The sequence below is a fragment of the Monodelphis domestica genome, chromosome 2 (genome assembly GCF_027887165.1).
Source record: "Monodelphis domestica isolate mMonDom1 chromosome 2, mMonDom1.pri, whole genome shotgun sequence".
Taxonomy (NCBI): Eukaryota; Metazoa; Chordata; class Mammalia; order Didelphimorphia; family Didelphidae; genus Monodelphis; species Monodelphis domestica.
In genome coordinates this window covers 521,414,619-521,426,201 of record NC_077228.1, presented here as the reverse complement: position 1 = coordinate 521,426,201, position 11,583 = coordinate 521,414,619, and the positions used below count along the sequence as shown (strand labels likewise).

Genomic DNA, 11,583 nt, shown 5'->3' with positions numbered 1-11,583 from the left:
CACCACACTCCTAGTTCACTTTTGGGCTGAATTCAAGTGTCCCATGCTAGAAGAGGCCTTTTCTGATTTCCCCAATTTTGGGTGCTCCAAATCACTTCATATTTCTTGTGTCTATAATATACACTCTTTGCAATGTCAATAGTGTTAGCCCTTATTTTAATGTAAGCCTGGAAGGAACCAACATGGCAGGCACTAAATATATACTTATTTGATTAAATTCAATGGAATTAAAGTGGCCATTGTAAGAGAGAATCTCATTCATACTGAGCCTCCTCTGCACTTTAAGAGTTTTAGACATTTGCCTGGGACCCTTAGAGGTCAAATGACTTCTCTAGGGTCACCCAGATAGGATAGATCAGAAATACCCAGGTTTTCCTCATTCAGTGAGGCTGCTCTTTCTGCTTCCTCTCTTGTTCTGTTGAACACCTTTACTAATTCATTAGATTAAGGGTGTAAGTAGCATGCTTTGGGAGCTAGCAGAAGACTGAGAGGGAGCTGTCCAAAAGCAGAGAGGTCTGCCTTAGGAGGTATGGGCTTTCCCTCCCTGGAGGTCTTGAAGTCAAGGTTGCCCCATCACTTTTTGTGACACGTACAGGCTATTTATTCCTCCTGCCAGATGTGGGCTGGACGACGTGGCCTCCGAAGTCCCTTCTCTAAGTCTAAGATTCTCTGACCAAAGATCTTTCCAACACACCCCATGCCACACAGGACTGTCCTCACATGGTGATCATGATGTGGTCATGACCATTGTCATCGCCTACACAAGCACCAGCATCATCAGCAGCCTCATCAGCATCAGCATCATCAGCACCATCAGCTCTGGCATCATCAGCAGCACCATCACCAACAGCCTTTATTAAGCACCTGATTATGCAGAAGCTAGTGCTAAGCTACAGAGGGAACTTTATAGGTCAGACCCTTCGCCCTTCCGGAGCTCACATTCCCAGTTAGACAACATCGAGACAGATACATACAGCCAGGACATACAAACAGTAGAATAAAATCCTTAAGCCAATACAAGAATGGGCAGTAAGGTATTTCCATCATACATAAACCATGGGTAAGTGTATTTTATTGCGTTTTAGGTGTGGGGGCCAGAGCAGAGACATAACTGGAATGGAGGTCAATGAGAGAAGCTGGGGTGAGGGAGAGGGTGGGAGGACTCCAAGCCCAGTTGGACTGGGAAGTGAATAAACCATTGATTCATCCGAGAAGGTTTCATGGAAGAGGCCATAGAACTTCAGAATCTGTATCTTTCAGGATTCATTTTCTGTTCCCTATTTTTGGCTCTTCCTAGGATCTGCCTCCTACATGAAGCCTTCCTTGATCTTCCCAGCACTCACTCTTTCCTCAAATTATCCTCTTTACTTTTCATTTTTCTGTTTGTGCTACACACCCCCAGTTGAATGGAAGAGCAGGAACTATTTTGTATAAAAAGTATGAGCAAAAGGTGCTTATGGTAAATTTAGAGTTAATCTGGATTGAATTCAATGGGTTGGTGTAGTAGGTGAGGAGAAAGGCCAGACTGGCTCATGGCTCTGGTTTGTGCAGGTCCTGAAACGGCATCAGCTGGTCTGGAACAAGTCCAGGGCAAGAGATGATGAGTGTTCTGTGTTTGTATATAGTTTGTGTAGACTTGTATATGTACTTACCCTCTTTCTGGAGAGAATGAAGGCTCTTTGAAGACAGAAACTATTTCACTTAGGGTTTGGTATCACTAGTGCCAGGGTGGTAGAGTGGATAGAACACTGAGCCTAAAGTCAGAAGGATCTGAATTCAAATCCAACCTCAGACATTTGGCAGCTAGGTGACCATGGGCAAATCATTTTACCCTAAAATGCCTCAGTTTTTCCTCCTCTGTGAAATGAGCTAATAGGATATGATACCTAATTAGACTCCTAATAAAAACTTGTTTATTGATTATTGATTCCTTCCAGGACACACAAAGGAAATGGAGTCTACCAACAAGGACTGAATCTTCTCTGAAGTTTATAACCTTTTGGAGGGCACTAAGTGATTAAATAATGGACCCCCATTCTCTCTCTGTCTCTTTCTCTGTCTCTCTCTGTCTCTCTCTGTCTCTGTTTCTGTCTCTCATACACACACATACACACAGAGCCAATATGTGTCAGAGGCCAGACTTGAACCCAGCCAGGTCTTTTTGCTTTAGAGGCCAGAGTTCTCTCTCATGCCAAGCTGCCCCACCTCTGGTGATTACTATTTTTATAAATCACTTAGATGAAGGAATAGGTGACCTGTTTCCCCAATTAGCAGATGATGCAAATTTGGGAGGAGGTGTCCAAAAGTGGAAGGGGCTCCCTTAGGAGGCAATGGATCTCCTTCAGTAAAGGTCTGAAGGCAAAAGCTGGGTGACCACCTCCAGGGAAGGTTGTGTTGATTCTGAGTAGGAGAAAGAATCCATTCAAGGTGCTTCTGTATTTTCATTGTTATGATGGTGGTGGTTGTTATTGAAATAAAAAAAAAATTCTGCCAAAATATATCTGTTCAGTTCTGTTATCTATAAAATCAGCACTGACCTGGAAGTCTGGAGACTTGGACTCCAGCCTCACCTCCCCTGTTAACCCCTGGGCAAATGAATTCATTTCTCTAGGTCTGAATTTTCTTTAGTGTAAGACAGGGATTGACTTGCCCTATCCATATGCAAGGGTTGTTGTGTTCTCCAAGGTCCTTTCTAGCTACTAAATTCTAGAAGGATCAAATGTGATCCATTATCAATGATCAGTCATTCATTCTAGCAGTAAGAGGGTACAGTTATGATTTTTTGATTCCTTATCTTCTGTCCTCGAATTGATACTAAATATTACTCCCAAGGCAGAAGAATGGTAAGGGCTGAGCAATGGGAGTTAAGTGAACTTGCCCAGAGTCACACAGCTAGGAAGTGTCCAGATCTAGATCTGAACCCAGGACCTCCCACCTCCAGACCTGCCTTTCTATCCATTGAACTCCCTAGCTGCCCTGGGCATAGTTACTATTTACCATTTTATGCTATATTACAAGTCTTCTATTAGGAGGGATTTAGAAATCCAGCCTGGCCCCAAGTGGACCTTGCCATTATGCATGAAATAATACAGAAGCACCCTATTGTCTGCAAAGCTAATACATAAATAACCCAAATTTAGGAAACAGATCAAGCTGTCAGGATGGTTATTTGCATTCCTCCAGGATTCTTCACTTCAAGGTTCCTTCAAAGAATGCACTGATTTCCAGCTCCTCTGCTAGCTGGCCCACACATCTCTTGCCAGGCACATGGTTACTGGGTGAACAATGCACCTTCTGCATTGTTAGTTCAATAATAAAACGATGATGGTGCCTGTTCCCCATTCACAAAACGCCCTGACTCCATCGCTTTGCTTTCCCCTTCCAATTAGCATGAAGCCAGGCTGGGTTTGTGGGTTGCCATTTTTGGCTTGCGGGCTCTCCTTTGCCCCGTTCTAATTGAGGCTTTTGCCTTGATGATGAGTGTGTCAGCCCCAACACCCCAAGAGCCCTTTATGATGAGGGAGAAGGATAACCCTGGTTACTGAGCAGGAACTCTCTAAGAAGTTCAGCCTCATGGCCAGGGCCTTTGCTAGGGTGAGGCCTCCATGCCTTCCTCTTGAGCCCGCAAAGTAACAGGTTGCATATCTGGGGGCTGGCCAGCAGCCACTGCTGCTGTGACTAGCTGCAACACTTTGTCCCTTTTTGTCATACTCCTAACCAAGTGTCTCTGGGGTGTGAGAGCCCTTCTGGGGGCCTCTGACATGAATAGCAAGAAGTGAATCCCCAAAGGTTCCAGCTGAGAGTCTAGATCTGGGGTCCTTGCTGCTTTTTGTGTGTCTCAGACCCATTTGGCAGCCTAGTGAAGCCTAGTGAACCCCCTTCGTAGAATAATGTTTTTAAATGCATGAAATAACATATATAGGATTTCAAAGGAAGGACATAGTGGTCCAACTTGGGAAAATGGTAAAATGGAGCAGCTGACAATCCATTCCAATCAGTGGGGGGGGGAGGGGAGAAGGAGAGATTGAAAGAGAGAGAATACAAATTTGTAGTTTTAGATCTAGAAGAGACCTCAAAGATGATTAAACCTTCATTTTACAGATCTAAAGAATTCCACCTCCGCCCCCCTTTTTTTGACTGAGTGGAATGCACCCAGCCAAAGAAATTTAAATTTGAAGTTTTCCAATCCAACCTCCTTATTTTGCAGAGGAAGAGGAGGAACCTGAGGACCAGAGAGGGTAAGTGACTTGTCTGAGGTCACACAGCAAACAAGGCGTCCTCCAAAGCTGTCTCTTGAGATGCTCATGAATGTCAACCCCTAAGGATAAAAGGAGAATCAAGGGAGGAATATTCAAGGGAAATCGATTCTCCAAATATGTGAGTACCTACTATGTGCCCAGTCTTATGTTAGGTGCCATGAAAGATGTCAAAGACATCTTTCAAGACTTACAGGAAGGAGCTAGGTAATAGGACCACAGAAGAGACAGACAGCAACTCCACAATCTGGACTGGGGGAAGGAACACTATTGCCTGGGATGGTCAAGGAAGGCTTCTGGGAGTCTCCAAGAGAGGGTAAAAAGGTTCTTAGGACCTGGATTTAAAACCCATCTCTAACACTACCCCAACATCCTTGGGCATTTCCATTTCACCTCCCTGGGACTCCCTTTCCTCATCTGTGTAAAATAAGAGAGTTGAGGTAAAGATGGCTTCAGAGTTCCCTTTTGATCCTAAATCTCTAATTCTTGTGTCAAAAATACTAAGGTTCTGAAGAAGATAGTGAAGCTGGTGAAGAAAACTAAGGACAGAAAAGGGATCCTAGATTCAGAGGAAGAGAACCTTAGACAACTTCAGACTCTTACTTTAAAACTTTTTCAATTATTTGTATTGATATCTTGTTTTTTTAATCATCTTTATTTGTCTTTTCCTTCTGCAACTCACTAAGCTATCCCTTGCATTTTAAATTTTGTTTTAATTTGTTAAGTATTTCTCAATAATATTTAAATATTTTAATCATTTTTTTAACCCTTACCTTCCCTCTTAGAATGAATACTTTGTATTGGTTCCAAGGCAGACCAGTAAGGGCTAGGCAGTGGGGGTTCAAGTGACTTGCCCAAGATTATGAAGCTGGGCAGTATCTTAGGTTGTATTTGAACCCAGGACCTGCTGTCTCTAGGCTTGGCTCTCAATTCACTCACTGAACCACCTAGCTGCCCCCCCCTTTAATTAATTAATTACTTTTTTAAAAACCCTTACCTTTCATCTTGGAACCAATAGTTACAAAGCAGAAGAGTGGTAAGGGTAGGCAATGGGGGTTAAGAGACTTGCCTAGGGTCACACAGCTGGGAAGTGTCTGAGGTCAGATTTGAACCTAGGACCTCTCGACTCTAGACCTGGCTCTCAATCCACTGAGTTACCCAGCTGCTCCCAATTAATTTTAAAATAGTTGAGTTCTGAATTCTCTCTCCCTCCCATCCTTTGAGAAGGCAAGCAATATGATACTGATTATACATATGAATTCATTAGACATGTTGCAAAAGAAACACACACAAACAAGAAAAATAAAGGAAGTGAAAGAATTCTACTTCAATCAATATTCAGAGTTTATCAGTTCTCTGATGGTTCTATTTTTTTTTTTTTGAGGGGGGAAGCTATCTTTCTTAACAAAGGATAAAAATTTAAAAAAGTAGATTCAGATCTGTTCTCAAACACTTTCTAGATGTGTGACTCTGGGCAAGTCACCTAACCTCCATTGCCTAGCTCTTACCACTCTTCTGCCTGGCAACCTATATATAGTATTCATTCTAAGACAGAAGGTAAGGGTTTAAATAGTAATAAATAATAATAATTAAGTATCTTGTGGGCAGCTAAATGGCTCAATGGACAGAGAGCCAGGGAGGTCCTGGGTTTCAAATGCAACTCAGATACTTCCTAGCTGTGTGACCTTGGGCAAGACATTTAATCCCCTTAGCCTAGTCCTTACAGGTTTTCTGCCGGTAAGAGAGTTTTTTGTTTGTTTGTTTTTAAATAAAATTAAATGCCTTGGGAACTATACACGGTGTTAATTCCAAGATGGAAGGTACGGTTTAAAAAATATATATAAATGCGCTTGAAACCAATACAGAGAATGGATTCCAAGACAGAAGGTAAGAGTTTTCAAAAGGAAAAAGAAAATAAATTTTAAAAAAATTTAAAGAGGGTGAAAATCATTCAGGAAAAAATTCCAACACCCCTAAGGCCCTTAGGACGCTTGGGAACATTGTGACCTCAGGTAAATATTTCAGCCTCTGGTCTTTATTCAGTTTGCTCCGGGATATAAGGAGAGGTTGGGCTGGGTGGTCTTGCTCAAGTCCCTTCCAGCAGGATCCGGAGTGAGTCGGGTTGGGAAAGCAGAGAATAAGGATTTCGGTGATGAGGGACTTTGTCGGAATCACGGAGCCTTCTCTAAAATGGGTGTATTTCTTTTAGCCAAGACGTATTGCCTTTCTCAATAATGTGCATTGACTTAACCTCGCTTTCCAGGCCCAGTACCTCTTCCCTGACCAACACGTGTCGGCCCATGTATAGAGTGCCAGCGGGCTTGAGTTCAAATTTTACCCTTGAGTCTAGTGCCAGGGCGACCCTAGACAAGCCATCCCGGCTTTGGGAGCCCCGCATTTGTTTCCTCATCTGTAAAGTGGGGTGCGAGGGAAAGGGTGTGGGCTGGATGACCTCTGGGGGTCCCTGCACTGTACACAGTATAGGTCAACTTAAAACTCTAGCTCCGTGGGATTCGTGGCCGTGAGGTAACGCGAGAGGGGTTATGGACAGGGTCTTTGGGTAAATGGAAAGGGGGTACAAACAACAGATTTCGGTAAAGATGCTCCGCACACCGCGACAGTCCAGGGGAGTTCCCCAGCCCTCTCCTTTTCCAGAAAGGGAAGCCGAGGCCCCGAAAACGGGATTCGAACCCGATCCTTGACTCCTGCCCGGTTCTCCGGGTGAGTGACAGCCGCGGCCGCGAGGCGGGCGGCGGGCGGCGGGCGACGGGCGGCGCGCGACGTACTAGGCCCCTGGGCGGGCGGGGGCGCTGTCTGAGGGAGGCTGGCCAGCACACAATGGGCCAGGGCGGGGGGCGCGCAGAAGGAGAAGGGAGGGGGAGGAGGGAGGAGAGCCTAGGGAGGAGGGAGGGGGGAGTCGGCCCGAACCCAACCCAGCCCAGCCGAGCCCAGCCCAGCCGAGCCGCAGGGCGGCGGGCGCGGCGTGGCGGCACGGCGCGGCCTGCGTGCGTGCGTGCGTACGTGCGTGCGCCCGTGCGGCTGCTGCCGCTGCCGCCGCGGCGGCGGCTGCGTACGTGCGTACGTGCGTGCGTGCGGACGGTTTGCGATCAGGCAGCGCGGCGGGCAGCCCCGGCCGCGGGGCGGGGCGGGGGGGGGAGTTATATTGCGGGGTCCTTCCTCGCTCGCCCTGGTTCCTCTCGGAGCGGAGACGGCAAATGGCGGACTTCGACACCTACGACGATCGGGCCTACAGCAGCTTCGGCGGCGGCAGAGGGTGAGGCGGCGGTGGCGCTAGAGGAGAAGGAAGAGACCCCAAGTCCGCTAGGCTTCAGGAAGCAGGCTGGGCCCGGGGGTCGGGAACCGAGAGCCGAAGGCTGAGGGCGGGCCCCGCCGAGGCGGGGAGGTTTCCCGCCCCGCGGCGTGTGCGGAGGGAGGACTGGCCTGGCGGGCGGGCGCACCGAGAGAGGACGGGGAGGCCGCGACCTGGCCCGCCCCACCCGGCGGTTAGGCCGCAGCCCGGCCCCCGGGGGCTGCAGCGCGGTGGCGGTGGCAGGCCAGGCCGCGGGGCCTGCAGCCCGGCCAGGCCTCCGCCTCCTCCTCCTCCATCCGGCTGCCCCCCCCTCCCTTTATCCAGCCCAGGCGCCCCCTTTCCTTCGTTCCTCGATCCTCCTAGGTTTTCTTTTCTTCCCTTCTTCTCCTTACCCCGATGCAGTCTCCGAGGTTGGACCCCGGAGCATCCTGGAGGGGGGCCCTGAGCGCGCACCTCCCCACCCCCACCCCCCCATCCTCCTCCGCTGCTCCTGGGGCCTGAACGGGCCCAAGCCTGCCCCACTGGAGCCTAATGGCGAGGGCCACAGGGAGCAGTTAGCTCCCGTTCTTGGAGGTCTTGAAATAGCTTTGGTCCCTGGTCAATAAAAATGTCACTTTTTTTTTTTAACTGGAGGAAGCCGCGTTGGCTTTTGTTGTTGTTACTTCATAACTGTTTTCGCACGTTAGGGAACATTGTTATTTCTTCGGAAGAACCTGCAGGGTTTGCAGAGTTTCTGCTTTTTTGTTTGTTTTCCTGTTTTTTTCAGAGAACCAGTTACTTCGCCAGGGCAATACTACAGTAGCTAGTAAGGTATCTAATCTTGTTCGTGGTTTGATCTTCTGGTGGTGGGTTACATTAGCGCCAACCCTCCCTACCCCCACCCCAAAAGTATCTTCATTGAATGAAAAATTGTCAATGTTAAAGCCTGAACTGCTCAAAACGGAAGGCTTCTTTTGCATGTACATTAGCGATACTAATTAGCCAAAAAGTATTCTTGGGATAATATAGCTTAAGGTCTTGAGTGGTGATTGGGGGAGTGGGGGGCCTGTGGAAGAAAGATTTCACTTTGAATAACACATTAATTGCCTTGAATTTGGCGGGGTTTTTCCCTGGTAGCAACTTTCTGTATACATCATTCAATTTGAATTATGGTGATAGCATGAAGTTGGCTTGGTTTTTCCTTATTTCGAGCATGTGTTGTTGAATTTACAATAAAGTGTGTTTAAATAGCATGTTTTACACATGTACATAGCATATGTTTAAGTTTGAGTTACTGGGCCATCAATATTATTTAATTTGAGTAATGTTTTAGTATACTAAGTTTGAGTTATTGGCCATTAAAAAGGACTCTGTAGGAAGCATCCTAAAGTGGAAAGATCACAGGCTTGGAAGGAAGATATGGTCTCTAACTTCATTTGTAAAAGAAGGGGGAGTGATCTAGGTGGGCTCTATGACTGGGATTCTGTAGAAGGACTCTTAGTTTTGCAGAGCATTTTCCCTTTTCTGTCCAAGAATAATATAATTCTTGAGCATTTCTGGTGACTTTGTAATTTGAAAAGGAGTAGTTAAATTAATTTGCAACATTGTGGAGTTACTATAAGCAAAAAAGTTCCTTAAAGTTACTACCTTAAGTCAAATGTGTTAATTATTTCCATTTTAGATATCAGGTGGGCAGTTTCAAACTGATGTTTTGTTTTGTTTTTTAGATGGAGGTTAAAAAAAATTCAGGGTTGGGGTAGGGTAGCATATTTCTTCCAACTTAATTGAGTCCAGAATGCATCTTTTTATTTTATTCTCATCTCTTATTACATTTGTCCCCATGGAGGCACAAATTGATTTCTTAGTTAAAGAATTGAATGAGACTATGGGTTTCTTAAAATTTCTGTAGCCCAGGGCTTGAAGGTAGAGTCGAAAGAATAGATGTGAGAGAGGACTAAAGACAAAGTATGCAATAAACTCATAAAGTATATAATGAAGAAATAATTTTCATATTACCCCAAGAGAATAGTGGTCTCTAGATTTATTAAAATTGCAGTACAGTAGCATTATAGTAACTGTTGATGAGGGAGTGCGTATTAAGTCTCAGGCATTGTGGTAGGTATGTTAAAGGACTTAGTTAATTTGGAAAGTATTATGTACCTACTATGTGCAGGATCCTGCTGGGTGCTGAGATACAAAGATGAAACCGACTGTTCCCTAGCCTCAATACAGCTAGACTAAAACTCTTAAATGGACGTGCTGCTAGATTAAAAGTGATGTTGATTGCAAAGGAGAAAAGCCTATATAGAGTTTCCATCATCCAGAACTAGAGATCTTATGGGGGGGCTTATTCTTTTTAAGCTTGGTGGTTTGTCAAAACCTCCTTCCCCCTTTCTCCTAATTTTTTTTACAGGGAGATGGGAGGGAAGGGAGCAACTGAGTATGGACTGTTTCAAAGACATCCTGTCACCCAAATTCTCCCCCCTCCTGCCCCTTCCATCTACTCCTGGCAGATCTTACTGGACCTGTTGCCAATCTGTTGGTTTTTTTTTTTTTAATTACAGTATCCCTTTTAGGAGAAGCATTAAGAAATTTGAAAAGTGCTAAAAAGTGACCAGCAGCCAGAAAGAAAAAAGTGAGGATCCTCCCCCACACCCCCAAGAAATTGATAACCCAAGCCTAAATAAATCTGACATGCAGAATTTTGAGTGACTATTTTGTGACTTAGATAAATAATTTTATTTCCATTTGTTTTTTACCCTGGGGTTGGGTTGGAGGGAATTAGTAAGGAATGCAACATTTATATAACTGGACCATTAGGACTAGAGCCCCAACTATGCTTAATGTGACCTTTGAAAATAGGAGTGAAATTGGGGAGTATACAGTCATGAGAATTAAGGTTCCTGGAATAATGAATGCTAGAAATTGCCTAATAAAATTACAACTTCAGTGATCATTTTCAAGCTTACTGCATTTAGATCCTAACTTTGGATTTGATTGTTAAACACAGGATAAGTGGAGTTTTAAGCTTATGGTTCAACTCCATAGAAATAATTACAAAGGTTTTAATGTTAAATAGATCAACCTTTAGGAATGATTGGCATCTGTAATTGTAAGTAAAAAAGGCTAAACCATGATCTGCCATATGTACTTAGGTAGGTGTGGTATGTTCAAGTTTTTTTCCTTCCCTTTTAACAAATCAATAGCTTGAGTGTGATGCATTATTGTAGCCATAGGACCTTGCTATTAAAAAAAAAAACTTGCTAATTGGTTTCTTTGTGTGATTCTAGGAATAGATACTGGTTCTCTTGGGCCCTTCACACACTGCCACAAACACCTTCCTCTCCCATCTCTCCACAAGTGTCACCAAGTGTTTGTTGCTGTGACTAAAGCTTTGGGTGGGTGAATGGGGACCTTTTTTCTTTTTTTTAATAGTGTGAAATAATGGTTCTATATGTGACTTGGTAATAAAGTATCATCATTACAAGGAATACTAAATATGTTTGAAAATAATCCTTAGTGTCAAGATTTATACTTAGAATATGTAAGCTTAAGATTCAAAAAAAGTTGTTTTGGTATTTCCATCTCACCTGAGATTTTCTAAATCACAAATCTCATCTAATTCTTCAGAGCTTGTCATTGGGTAGAACTGACTTGAGTAGACATAGACTAGGGGAAAATAAAATAGAGGCTAAAAAAAGGACCTTTCAAGAAGGATCATTTCAGGTTAGAATGAAACTTGAGAACAAAGCCAGTTATCAGTTATTACATTTACTAAGTTTATTAAGCCCTTTATGTGCCAGGCAGGTGCTGTGCTAAATGCTGAGGATATAAAGACAAGCAAACCAATCTCTATCCTCAAAGAGATTATTTTCTAATTGGGGGTGGGATGGGGATAGCATCTAAATAATTAGATGCAAACAAAAGTACATAAGAAATAGGTCCTTTGAGAGGGGAAGGCTGGGAGGAGTGGGGATAGATAAAGGCCTCCTGCAGAAGATGATGTTTGAGTTATATCTTGAAAACCCGGGATTGTAG

The 11,583-nt window shown here is 44.6% G+C and overlaps 1 protein-coding gene across 2 annotated transcripts in view; it reads left to right on the top strand.

The window, feature by feature from the left end:
• Positions 1-904: 904 nt before the first annotated feature.
• EIF4H (eukaryotic translation initiation factor 4H) overlaps positions 905-11,583 on the top strand; it is a 40,025-nt gene continuing 29,346 nt past the window's right edge. The window contains exons 1-2 of one of the 2 annotated variants that reach the window (XM_007486021.3): positions 905-1,060; positions 4,208-4,377. In XM_007486021.3, the coding sequence (XP_007486083.1) occupies positions 4,376-4,377 (2 nt within the window). In that variant the 5' untranslated portion in view covers positions 905-1,060; positions 4,208-4,375. Of the gene's footprint in view, positions 1,061-4,207; positions 4,378-7,244; positions 7,531-11,583 lie in introns of those variants that run through there. The other variant, XM_007486020.3, reaches the window with a different exon arrangement.